This window comes from Rana temporaria, chromosome 8 (assembly GCF_905171775.1).
Source record: "Rana temporaria chromosome 8, aRanTem1.1, whole genome shotgun sequence".
Taxonomy (NCBI): Eukaryota; Metazoa; Chordata; class Amphibia; order Anura; family Ranidae; genus Rana; species Rana temporaria.
Window position 1 is genome coordinate 29,106,235 of NC_053496.1, and position 13,666 is coordinate 29,119,900.

The 13,666-nt window shown below is 46.9% G+C and overlaps 1 protein-coding gene across 1 annotated transcript; it reads left to right on the forward strand.

Annotated features, from left to right (window-relative positions):
• Positions 1-10,175: 10,175 nt before the first annotated feature.
• LOC120946768 (zinc finger MYM-type protein 1-like) lies at positions 10,176-13,107 on the forward strand. Its single transcript, XM_040361456.1, has one exon. The coding sequence runs from the start codon at positions 10,511-10,513 to the stop codon at positions 13,091-13,093; it is 2,583 nt and encodes an 860-aa protein (XP_040217390.1). The 5' UTR covers positions 10,176-10,510; the 3' UTR covers positions 13,094-13,107.
• Positions 13,108-13,666: the final 559 nt, after the last annotated feature.

Here is a 13,666-nt window from a genome sequence, read left to right on the forward strand (position 1 = left end):
CTTACACTCCAGATATCCCCCCAGCACTCTGATCCCTCTACACCCCAGATATCTCCCTAGCACTCTGACCCCTTACACTCCAGATATCCCCCCAGCACTCTGATCCCTCTACACCCCAGATATCTCCCTAGCACTCTGACCCCTCCACACCCCAGATATCCCCCCAGCACTCTGGCCCCTCCACACCCCAGATATCCCCCAGCACTCTGACCCCTCTACACCCCAGATATCCCCCAGCACTCTGACCCCTCTACACCCCAGATATCCCCCCAGCACTCTGACCCCTCTACACCCTAGATATCCCCTACCTCCTACCTACTTGATTTCTGTTTACCTGCACTGTTTCCATTGTAGGGGCCCCAGAGCATTACTTTGCCCAGGGGCCCGTGATGCTATTAAGATGGCCCTTGTACACACAAGTGGCTCATCACTGAGTTGGGGGACTGCCCTAATGTTGGATTCTTCCCATGACCGTGGCCCCCGCCTGGTCCCGGGCATTGGTGAGAACGCTTTTGGGCAAAGGGTTACCCCAGACCCAGTGTAAGGATGAGTGACCAAGTTTATGTCCACAGAACCCACCCTGGGGTAGGCCTCCTATGGGACCCACATTGGGCACCCACAGGGCCGTCTTTTCGAATGGGCACGCTGGGCAGTTGCCCGGGGGCCCCACTTGCCTGGGGGCCCGCCTGCCCAGTGAACCCACCAGCCAACTTCCCAACCGTCATTTAGCAGCGTTGCCGCAGGCCAGCGGCAGCCTCCCGCGAGCCCGCGGGAACGGCCGCCTAACACACACAGGCATGGGCATGGATCACACTCGCGGCTCTCTCTCAGCCTCTGACCTGTACCCGCCAGCCTGAGCCAATAGACATCACCGCCGTCGCTGCCACCGTACCGCCCACGACTTCCCTCCCCCTGAGGTGTGACGTCACTCACGAGAGCTGCCTGTCTGCTGCAACGAAGAGGAGCCGCGCTAGAGCCGCCGAGGAGGAACAATTGAGACAGGAGTACAGTCAGTGTCAGACTGTATCTCAATTTTGCAAGTAAGAAAGCAGCGCTGCAGTAAATGTGTTCTTGTTTTTTTTTATATATACACAGCATGGCGGCGGGGGGGGGGGGGGGTAGAGGGGGACAAATGTCCTGCTTCTGTCTGCACTGGTCATAGAAACTGATGTAGGGTAGGGGTACAAAGTGTATCACTCAAAATGTGTATTAGGTGGATAGATTCAATCAAAATCTGAAATACCATAAAGTTAATTAGTGTCACTGTTGAAACAGTAAACAAAATTGTGCACAGAGGTGTTGAATGAATTCACATCATGTGATGGGTATTCACAGGAGAAATTTATTTACTAAAAAAAATATATTAATAAGTGATAAACGAGTGTGTGTATGACCACTATTCAAAAACTGTTCTATCCGGCACACCAAGGATGACTAGAATGCAATTAATGGTCACAAATGGAAAACACACTTGCAGTGAATATCAAAATAAATATATATATATAGCTGTGATCAAACCAACTCCACAAGTATGTGATCACTAAATATAACTTGTGATGCAAATAAAACACAGTTCATAATATCACATCGTGAAAACCCAGTGCAAATAAAAATGACCAAATAGTCCATGTAACCAAGATCAGCAATGACATATGATGACACACTGATGTGACAGATGATGACACACTGCTGTTATTCAAATACAGCGGTGGATCAACAGGGCTTGTATCCACAGACCATGGACTGACATATGACTGACGTATGGTGAGTTGGATCCATAATCTCTGGTAAGAGTATCCATTTCTATTCCCCACTCCTCCAAGGTGAAGGCACTGCCGGGTGTTATATCTACCATGCATTTGGTCATTTTTATTTGCACTGGGATTTCACGACTGTGATATTATGAACTGTGTTTTCCTGACGCATTCATGGCAGCACACAATGGGTTGTGACTCCGCCCCCACAACCTGACAGGATTGGTTACCTATAAATTTGAAGAGGGAACACCCCGCACCATTCTCTTTTTTATCCTCACCTGACAAGACTGGACGTTACAAGAAGATTTGCCTCTTACCGCAATCGCCCCAGCAGGTTCAGGCCTCTCCTGTTGGAAGTCCCTCCTGTACAGTCTCTAATAGAGCTATATGGTGGGAACCCCGCTCTGGTGGTCTCAGGGGTCTGTTCAATGTCTTTTCCTGGCTATCTTACAAGCTTTAAATAAGCTTAATGTGGCATGGCTCCCCCCTTTTTTTCCTTTTACTATATTCATGGCTTCCCCAGAGTCTGCTGCTGCTGCCTGGTTATTGGTCTTATTAGGCTCTTCTGTTCCTTGGCCCCTGCAATGATTTACCTGGGTTGCTGGCTTTGCTGGGCTTTGCTGTCCCTCTCACCGCCACCGCTGCATCTCCCGGCCGTTCTGCGCATGCGCGCAGCAGGCTGATGACGTCGGCGGTTCCTTTCGCCCTCACCCAAGATGGCGGCGGTCGGCGCGGGACACTACTGCGCATGCGCGGACGCGTCATTAGCGCCGCGACTACGGCGCCAATTTTAAAAACAGAGAAATCTGTTTTTTCCTTCTCTAGGCTGCTGCTCTGCCTGAAAAACTTCAGGAAAGCTATCTAGGTACCTGGAGGCTTCTCTCCTTTCAGGCCCTTCTGCTCCTTTCTCATTCCCCTAAAGCTAACATCTTCCTTTCTCCTTTCAGACACCTGCTGCTGTCCCTGCATCTTTTCATGGAGTCCACTGCCCTAGCAGACCACCACCAGCAAACAAGGTAAGGAGGCCGTCCAAGTTGGTAAGTAGTGAAGAGACAAAAGAGTGCCGGCCACTAACACTGCATTGTTTTTGCAGTCCCATCAGGCCTAGAGATGCAAGTCCACGGCAAAGAAGGAGGTCCAGCCGTGCATCCAGCAAACGCTCACGCAGAAGTCGGTCAAGGTCACCCTCTCGCCATTATCGGAGGCATAGCCGGTCACATCGCAGCCGCTCCCGTCGAAGCCGGTCTCACCGCAGACGGTCTCCGTCAGTCCACCGCGAGCATTTTCAGACCCGTCCTGCAGCAAATGCTTGCTGGGTGTGCGGTGCTGCTGCATTGCCAGGAAAATTAGCCTGTCGCTCCTGTTTTGCCGAGGCAACCAGAGAGAAGGAAGCTGACGCCAGAATGGCCACGGATATCTTAAGAGAGTCGGTACGGGAATCATTCATGGAGACCACGGCCATGCCTACTGACCCAATTCCGGGTCCTTCATCTGCACATGGCTCGTATGCCCAACTAGCAGAGACCCACTCTGACTTCGGAGAACGCGAGCCAACATCAGGATTTGATTTCAGCTTAGTGGAGCCCTTTGCCCGCTCTGTTAAAGAGGCTATCGGCTGGGAGGAAGCCATAGAAGAGCCCCAAAAACTTGGGAAATACTTCCCTGAATTAAGAAAAGATCCTGAGCTATTTCCATTCATTGAGGATCTGGAGGATCTCATTAGGGACGAATGGGAAAAGCCGGACAAGCGGCCCAGCCTGTCCAATAAGCTGGCAAAGCTGTACCCTCTAAAGGAGTCCAAGGTCACCTCCTTCATTAATGCTCCTATTGTGGACTCATCCCTCATGCGACTCGCTAGGCATGTCACCTTGCCGATAGAGGATGCGGTCACCTTCCGTGATGTCCTCGATCGTAAGATCGACTTGGAACTGAAAAAAGCCTACTCCTCGGCAGGGGGGGCCTGCAGGCCAGCCATCACCACAGCGGCCGTGGCTAAGGCCATTTCTGCATGGGCGGCCAATGCGGAAAAAGCCCTCCGAGAAGGGACTGACCAGAATGAAGTACTCTCCTCCCTACAAGAAATCAGGCTAGCAGGTGACTTCATGGCAGGAGCCTCAGTGGACATTATTCGCTCCGCCGCTAGATCTATGTTGGCCTCAGTAATGGCCCGCAGGGCCTTATGGCTGAAGCCCTGGGTCGCTGACTCTGCTTCCAAGTCTAATTGGTGTAAAATACCCTATGACGGCACGAATCTGTTTGGTGCGAAACTGGACTCAGCAATTTCTAAAGTCACTGGAGGAAAGTCTGGACTTATTCCCTCCGACAGAAAGCCCAAGCCTCAGAAGGGCCCTGCCTTCAGGCGCAATCTGCCGGACAGGTACAGGGATACTAGATCCTACCGCTGGGGGCAGAACCCGGGCAAGGATTTCAGAAGGGATTGGAGGTCGACTCGTCCTTCCTTTGCGAGGGTCCAGAAATCCAAGGCCTTCACCGCCGGAGACCAGCAGAAGTCCTTTTGAAAGCTCGCCTGCCCACCCAGCTCAGGTGGGCGCCAGGCTCAGGAGTTTTGCACGAATTTGGGCAGAGCACATAAGAGACCCGTGGACACTCTCCACGATCAGATATGGCCACAAGTGGAATTTTATGTCATTCCCAGGAAGTTTCTTTCGTCCTACCAAGGTTCCTTCTTCCCCGGACAAGAGGAAACTGCTCCTGCAGTACGTCTCGGAGTTAATTCAGAAGGAGGCAGTCATAGAGGTTCCTCCGCACCTAAGGGGCAGGGGATTTTATTCCCCTCTATTCTTGGTGCGAAAGAAGTCGGGGGATCTTCGGCCCGTTCTGGACCTCAAACGGCTCAACGCAAGCATCAGAATAGAGGCCTTCAAGATGGAGAGCCTCCAGTCCATCCTTCTGGCCGTAAATCTGGGAGACTGGATGCTGTCCATAGATTTGTCGGACGCCTATCTCCATGTGCCAATCCATCCAGCCTTCCAGAAATTTCTCCGTTTCTCCATCAACGGGTGCCACTTCCAGTTCCGATGTCTACCATTTGGTATCTCCTCGGCACCCAGAACATTCACGAAGGTTCTCCTTCCCCTCATTGCACTCCTCAGGGAAAAGGGGCTACGGGTGCACCACTACTTAGACGACATTCTCCTATTGGCAGAAGATCGGGAGACTCTGCTCCTCCAGCGGGAGACCCTAATATCTACCCTCCAGAACTTTGGCTGGTTGATCAACTGGCGGAAGAGCAGCCTGCAACCTTCACAGGTCATGGTATTCCTGGGAGCAGAGCTGGATACCAAGCGGAACAGGGTACAGCTCCCGTCAGAGAAGGTGGTACCTTTGGTACAGAAAGTACAAAACCTAATGTCGTCCAGACGTCCGTCAGCCAGAACCTGCCTGAGCATGCTGGGCTCCATGGCATCGACCATACCCATGGTGCAGTGGTCCCAGTGGCACATGAGAACGTTGCAGAACGCATTCCTCAGACAGTGGAACGGGACCTCAATGTCACAGTCCATCCATATTCCCGACTGGGTGAAGCACTCACTTTGGTGGTGGACTCACCACCCCAACCTCAGAAAATTCAGGCCTATAGTCCCTCCAAGTCCAGAAATAGTGACTACGGACGCCAGTCAGAGAGGTTGGGGGGCTCATTATCAGGACCATGCGGTCCAGGGTCGTTGGCACTTTCCAGCCCAGGGTGTAGTCTCCAACGTATTGGAGCTACGAGCAGCCTTCCAAGCCCTCTTGGCCTTCGCACCTCTACTACGAGGGAAGAGTGTCCTCCTCCGAATAGACAACAAGGTCGCGGTGGCCTATATTCGAAGACAGGGGGGTACCCGGAGTCGCACGCTGTCGGAAGAAGTTCGTCCCATAGTGGAGTGGGCTCAGATACACCTTCTGGATCTGAATGCAGTATATGTCCCGGCAGCGCAGAATGTGCTAGCCGACTATCTGAGTCGGGAATCGCTCTCGAACAACGAGTGGTCCCTGAACCACCGGGCATTCTCCCTCCTAACGAAGGCATGGGGCATCCCAGAGGTCGACTTGGCAGCAACACCAGCGAATGCCAAATGCCCGAGATTCCTCTCCAGAGCTCCCTTTCGGTCAGCCGAGGGGACGGACTGCCTAGTACACCCGTGGGACTTCAACCTGGGGTACATCTTTCCCCCAACTCCTCTAATAGCGAGGTTCCTAGCCAGGCTCCGGAGATCCTCAGTCACAGTAATCATGGTGGTGCCATTCTGGCCGAGGAGGCCGTGGTTCACGACCCTCTTGCAGCTCAACACCCGGCCTCCAATCCACCTGCCGTTCTCAGCAGATCTCCTATATCAAGGCCAGTTCCTCCATCCGGCCCCGGACAGACTGCACCTAACAGCATGGAGGTTGAGAGGATTAGGCTGAGAGAACAAGGTTGCTCCCAAGAGGTGATAACGACACTGATGCAAGCCAGGAAAAATTCCACAAATACCACCTACACTAGGGTTTGGGAAAGATTCTTCCTGATGGCACAATTAAAAGGCTGGGATCCTGTCTCTCCAGCTCCATCCCAAATTCTGGAGTTCCTGCAGTCGGGCGTTGATAAGGGACTTAATTCAAGTACCCTCAAGGTACAGATATCCGCCCTGTCCGCCAAAACAGGCACTAGATGGGCTATTCACCCTCTGGTTATTCAGTTCATGAGAGCTTGTCTGAAGATCAGACCCCCCAGAAGACCATCCTTTCCTACATGGGACCTTTCGGTGGTTCTAGAAGCTCTCTCCTTACCACCCTTTTTTCCGTTTGACTCCATTTCCCTGTGGGACTTGACTCTGAAATTATCCTTCCTCATCGCTATTTCTTCAGCCAGAAGGGTGTCAGAGATCCAGGCTCTGATGGTCAAGGAGCCCTACTTAGTCTTCTTATCCGACAGAGTGGTACTAAGGCCTTCAGATCGTTTCCTACCAAAGGTTGCTTCGGCCTTCCACTACAACCAGGATATCGTCCTTCCACACCTTACGGACGAGAACGGCGAACCCCACGCCTTGGACATTAAGACCACTATATCCAGCTACCTTTCGGCTACCACTCACCTTCGAAAGACAGAGGCTCTCCTGATCATTCCACACGGAGCCAGACGCGGCCAAGCAGCTACTTCTCGTACCATCGCCTCCTGGCTAGTCAAAACTATCGAGAAGGCCTACTCCGTTCAACAACTTACAGTTCCAGAGGGCATCAGAGCGCACTCGACCAGGGCAGTGGCAACATCCTGGGCAGCATATTGTGGTGTCTCATCAGAATCCGTCTGCAGGGCAGCAACCTGGTCTTCCAGGCATACGTTTATATCCCACTATAGAGTGGACGCTGCTCTTTTGTCTACAGCCGACTTTGGTAGATCCATCATCAGGGCCAATTCTTCCGCTCACTAGGAAATAAATACTATTGCATTAAACCCTCCCGACTGGCGAGTTATTTCCCATTGTGTGCTGCCATGAATGCGTCAGGAAAACGGAAAATTGTATACTCACCTTTCCGTAATTTTCCTTTCCTGACGCATCTTCATGGCAGCACACAGATCCCACCCTGCTGTTTAATGATGATATATACAGAGAATGGTGCGGGGTGTTCCCTCTTCAAATTTATAGGTAACCAATCCTGTCAGGTTGTGGGGGCGGAGTCACAACCCATTGTGTGCTGCCATGAAGATGCGTCAGGAAAGGAAAATTACGGAAAGGTGAGTATACAATTTTCCGTTTTATTTGCATCACAAGTTATATTCAGTGATCACATACTTGTGGAGTTGGTTTGATCACAGCTATATATATATATATATATATATATATATATATATATTTATATATATTCACTTCAAGTGTGTTTTCCATTTGTGACCATTAATTGCATACTAGTCATCCTTGGTGTGCCAGGTAGAACTGTTTTTGAACAGTCGTCATACACACACTCGTTTATGAGTGAGACAAACCTTGGTTCATCACTTATTAATATTCTTTTTTTTTTAGTAAATATATTTCTCCTGTGAATACCCATCACATGATGTGAATTCATTCAGCACCTCTGTGCACAATATTTTTTACTGTTTCAACAGTGACACTTATTCACTTTACGGTATTTCAGATTTTTTGAGCGCTACATGTTATAACCCTACATTTGTTCACAATTCAGTCTTATTGTTGTGTTGGCTGCCTATACATTTATTTTTGGTTGGCACAATATATTATATACATTTTTTTTTCAAGGTAACTGATGTATTAATGTCCTGCACTCACTGGTCACGGTCACTGATGAATAAATTTACTGGTCACGGTCACTGATGAATGAATTCACTGGTCACGGTCACTGATGAATGATTTTACTGGTCATGGTCACTGATGAATGAATTCATTGGTCACGGTCATAGATGAATGAATTTATTGGTCACGTTTACTGATGAATGAATTCACTGGTCACAGTCACTGATGAATGAATTCACTGGTCACGGTCACTGATGAATGAATTTACTGGTCACGGTCACTGATGAATTAATTTACTGGTCACGGTCATAGATGAATGAATTTATTGGTCACGTTTACTGATGAATGGATTCACTGGTCACTGATGAATGAATTCACTGGTCACGGTCACTGATGAATGAATTTACTGGTCACAGTCACTGATGAATGAATCTACTGGTCACGCTCACTGAATTAATGAATTTACTGGTCACGGTCACTAATGTATTAATCTACTGTCACTACTGGTCTCGGTCACTGATGATGAATGAATGTACTGCCACTGCATTTATGGGTGCTGGTAAGGCCACATTTATGGGTGCTAATATTACTGCATTTATGGGTGCTAATATTACTGCATTTATGGGTGCTAATATTACTGCATTTATGGGTGCTGATGTTACTGCATTCATGGGTGCTGATGTTACTGCATTCATGGGTGCTGATGTTACTGCATTCATGGGTGCTGATGTTACTGCATTCATGGGTGCTGATGTTACTGCATTCATGGGTGCTGATGTTACTGCATTCATGGGTGCTGATGTTACTGCATTTATGGGTGCAGATGTTACTGCATTCATGGGTGCTGATGTTACTGCATTCATGGGTGCTGATGTTACTGCATTCATGGGTGCTGATGTTACTGCATTCATGGGTGCTGATGTTACTGCATTCATGGGTGCTGATGTTACTGCATTCATGGGTGCTGATGTTACTGCATTCATGGGTGCTGATGTTACTGCATTCATGGGTGCTGATGTTACTGCATTCATGGGTGCTGATGTTACTGCATTTATGGGTGCTGATGTTACTGCATTTATGGCTTTTGTTAGCTGTTTTTTTTGTTACGGTTATCTGAAAGATGGGTTTCAAAAGTTTTGACAGGGGCGCAGTTTCAGTGCTTGCCATAGGCGCCATTTTTACTAGATACGCCTCTGTGTCACTGTGAAGAATGGAGCCGATGCTTTCTGTGTAGTTCCGGCTCTTCATAGGCGGAGTGATATCAAATGCCAGAATGACATGATACAGGAAGCATCGGCCCTGCTCTCTACTGCAGCCGCATACTTCCTGTCACACGTCCGCATCTCAGAGGACCCAGGCAGTACACACGCCACTCCAACATTAATACCCACCAGCACCAGCAGTACCCACACCAGCATTACCCACCAGCACCAGAGTGTGTACATTTATATATATATATATATTTATTTATTTATTTCGTTTTTTTAGTTGTATGATTAAAGTAGATGTAAACTCAAAAAAAATTTGATGTCACAATGTAGAGTATAAGATTTCCTATCATCTGTGCCCAGTCTTGCCACACAGAGTTAAAGCGGTTGTAAACCCGCATATACATTTTTGTTTACACCTGCAAGGCAAAAGCCATAATGAGCTAGTATGCACCGCATATTAGCTCATTATGAAATACTTACGTCAGAACGAGGTAGGGAACTTACCTGGTCCACGCCGAGCATGTCTTCTGGGTATCGCCGCTCCAGCGCTGTGATTGGCTGGAGCGGCGATGACGTCACTGCGCGCGGGAGATTTCATTCCGGCATGGGTCGGCGGGGCCGGCCCTTCAGCCGAAGATCCCCCCCTGCGCATGCGCCGCTGCAATCAGCGGCGCATTGCGAGGGTAATAGCTCCTATCTCCTATGTTATGTTTATCATAATATGAGGTGATCCACAGTATAAAAAGTGAGAAATACACCCCTCCCCCACATAACACATCATGGTAATATACAATGACCTGGGGATCACCTCATATTATGATAAACTTAACATAACATATGATAAACATGTCCAAGCTAGATATGTAAATAACCTGTCACTCAAAGCAAGGAGAGAAGAACATACTTTTTATTTAGACAGGGTTTTATCTGGAAGTCTGTTCATTTTCACTGAACAATAAAAGAGCATTGCTCAGCGCTGGATTAACTCTGTGTGGCAAGACTGGGCACAGATTATAGGAAATATTATACTCTACATCGTGACATCTTATTTTTTTGGGGGTTTACATCCACTTTAATCATACAACTAAAAAAACGAAATAAATATAGATATATATATAAATGTACACACTCTGGTGCTGGTGGGTAATGCTGGTGTGGGTACTGCTGGTGCTGGTGGGTATTAATGTTGGAGTGGCGTGTGTACTGCCTGGGTACTCTACATTGTGACATCACAAAAAAAAAAAATGTTTGGGTTTACATCCACTTTAAGTTATTAGTGCCCCTCAAGTTTTGACTGTAATATCTTATGTGTCCCCCTTATATAGCAATCTTAGAGTTGCCACTCGTTCGAGGAAGTGTAAAAAAGGTGAGGAAAAATAAAGTTTATTACGTGTTGGTGAAAATAACCTTTAGTGCAGAAATGAAACGTAATGTTTTGAGTGGAGCACAGAAGAGGAAAAAGGCTGCAGAGGAGAAAGAGAAAATGTGCAAACTTCCAAAACTAACATCTTGGCTCAATCCAGGTGCAACGTCAGCCAGTAGTTCTGCTCCTCCAGATGTAGCATCCACATCTACATGCACTCCAATTCCAGCAGAAATACCAATGGTATCATTACCTGATCCTACTGCTGGGGAAAATCCACAAGAGGAAATGCCCACATCTGTATCAGTAAGGGAGTTTGCAACCCAAGACACAGATCCGGGGCTATGGGATATTAGCAATACTAGTACAGTGGATTACTGGATTCGTAGTGGGCCGACAGCATGCCAGAATCATGACTGCAACCTTTTAAACTCAGGCAGAGTGTATAAGGGAACTGGAAGAGAAAATACACAGACAAGGTATTTGTCAAAGAATCTGTTTAAACGTGAATTGCGGAATGGCGAGTGTGTAAAGCGTGAATGGCTACTCTATTCGCCATCCCAAGGTCGTTTGTACTGCTTTGCATGTCGCCTATTTTCCAAGACAGAATCTCCCTTTGCTACATCAGGATATAATGACTGGAAACACAGCAATGTTATTGGTGAACATGAAAATGGAGAAGAACATCGCAAGTGCATGACGGCATATTTTATTCGCCATAAAGAAACTGGAAATGTTGATACACTATTACTTCAACAACTTCGCTCAGAGCAGGAGTATTGGCATAAAGTGTTGACACGAGTGGTTTCTGTAATTCGCTTTCTTGCCTCCAGAGGTTTGCCATTTCGTGGAGAAAACCAAATAATTGGGTCTGCTAAAAATGGAAACTATTTGGGTATTCTTGAGCTGTTAAGTGAATTTGACCCTTTTTTGGAAGAACATCTCAAATTGTATGGGAATCCAGGAAAGGGGAACCCATCATATTTATCAGCAAACATTTGTGAGGAATTCATTGAAATAATGGGACAACATGTTCTTTCTGCTATTCTTGAAGAAATAAAAGAATCAAAATATTATTCAATAAGTGTAGATTCCACTCCAGACATCTCACACACCGATCAACTGACATTTACTGTCCGGTACATTCGAGGATGTGAACCCGTGGAACGTTTTCTTAAGTTCATCCCCATCTTTTCTCATGGAGCAAAGAATCTTGCCGACACTGTTGTGGGATTCCTTAAGGAGAACAAAATTCCACTATCCAACTGCCGTGGTCAGTCATATGACAATGCCTCAAATATGTCTGGACGCTATACTGGATTGCAAGCACGGATTCTTCAGTTGAATGAGTTTGCCATGTATGTCCCCTGTGCTGGACACAGCTTGAACCTGGTGGGAGTAAAAGCAGCAGAGTGTTGTCTACAGTGTGTAAAATTCTTCGACTTTGTTCAGCGTCTTTATTCATTCTTCTCTGCTTCCACACATCGATGGAATATTCTTGCAACATCTCTTGGGAAAAACATTGTGGTCAAGCGTCTGTCTGACACAAGATGGTCGGCACATTTTGATGCTGTTCATGCTTTACATGAGGGTTTTGAGAAAATTAAAAATGCACTAGATTCTGTATCAGCTGACACTGAACAGGAAGTAAATACAAGGCGAGAGGCAAAAGGATTGAGTGACAAAATGGAAAACCTGGAAACGATCTTCCTCACAATTCTTTGGAATGACGTTCTTGAAAGAGTCAACAAAACAAGCAAGGTCCTGCAATCAGAGGATATGAATATACTTGTTGCCATGAACCTTCTTGAGTCTCTAAAAACTTATCTTCAGGATACTAGAGACAGATTTAGTGCATATGAATTGAAAGCCAGGAGTAGGTGTCCAGATTCAGAATATAAGGAAAAACGGGAAGGAAAGCGAAGTGTACGCCTCACTAGATATGACGGATCAGAAGAAGAGGTACTTCTCAGTAAAAGTGAAAAGTTTAAGGTGGAAACATTCCTTCCTGTTCTGGACTCTCTAATTCCTGCACTGACAAAACGTGCAGAAGCTTATTCATCGATTGGAAATATGTTTTCATTCTTCTGTGAATTAAAAACAATTCGTTCTGATGACCTAAAAAAAAGGTGTGAATACCTGGCTAATGTTTATCACAAAGATCTTGATTATGGTGACCTACTAAATGAATGTGAGCATCTCAAGCACTACATGATTCTTGATCAAAATTGTGAGACTCTTCCTGCATTGTACAGAAAAATAATTTCAGACAACTTGAAATCTGTTTTTCCGAATGTGGAAATTGCACTCAGAGTGTTCATGTGCATGATGGTGACCAACTGTGCAGGAGAGCGTTCGTTCTCAAGATTGAAACTGATAAAAAATGAGCTTCGCAGCACAATGGGGCAGCATCGTTTGAACTGGCTTTCACTAATGTGCATTGAAAATGACATCCTAAAAACCATTGACTTCAAGCCAGTTATAAAGGAATTCTGTACAAAAAAGTGTCGCAAATTTAATAAATGATTAGTGTTTTTGTACTGTCCAATTTTAATCAGTAATGTCTTGTTTTTCAATTTCTTGCTTTTCAAGCTCATGTTATATTGTTCAAACGTTGTGTTTAATGTTTAAACACTGATTTTGTTGAAAGTACCAATAAATATCGCCTTATTGATAATTTGCATTTTTATTCTAGTGCGTGATTGTGTAGACAGGGCCCCAGTGCACTGTATTGCCCGGGGGCCCATAATGCTCTTAAGATGGCACTGGGCACCCAACAAGGAGGGAAACCTGGGGAAAGGGAATAGCCGCGCCAGGTGGGAACCCAGATGAATATCCTCCGTTGCAGACAACTCAGGTGCAGGCAATGCACTTAGCAAAGCAGGAACAAAAATTGTCTCTGGACAGCCGCACTCTGAACAAGTTGTAGCCTTTCATTAAAAGAAGGACAGCACTACAAGTCACAGCAAAATAAAAATAAAACCTGACCGCTGACGCGTTTCGCACTGAAACTAGTGCTTAGTCATAGCACCCAACAAGGAGGGAAGCATGGAGGACGTGACGTCAGCAAACCTGTTACACTGTCCTAAGTGAGCAAAG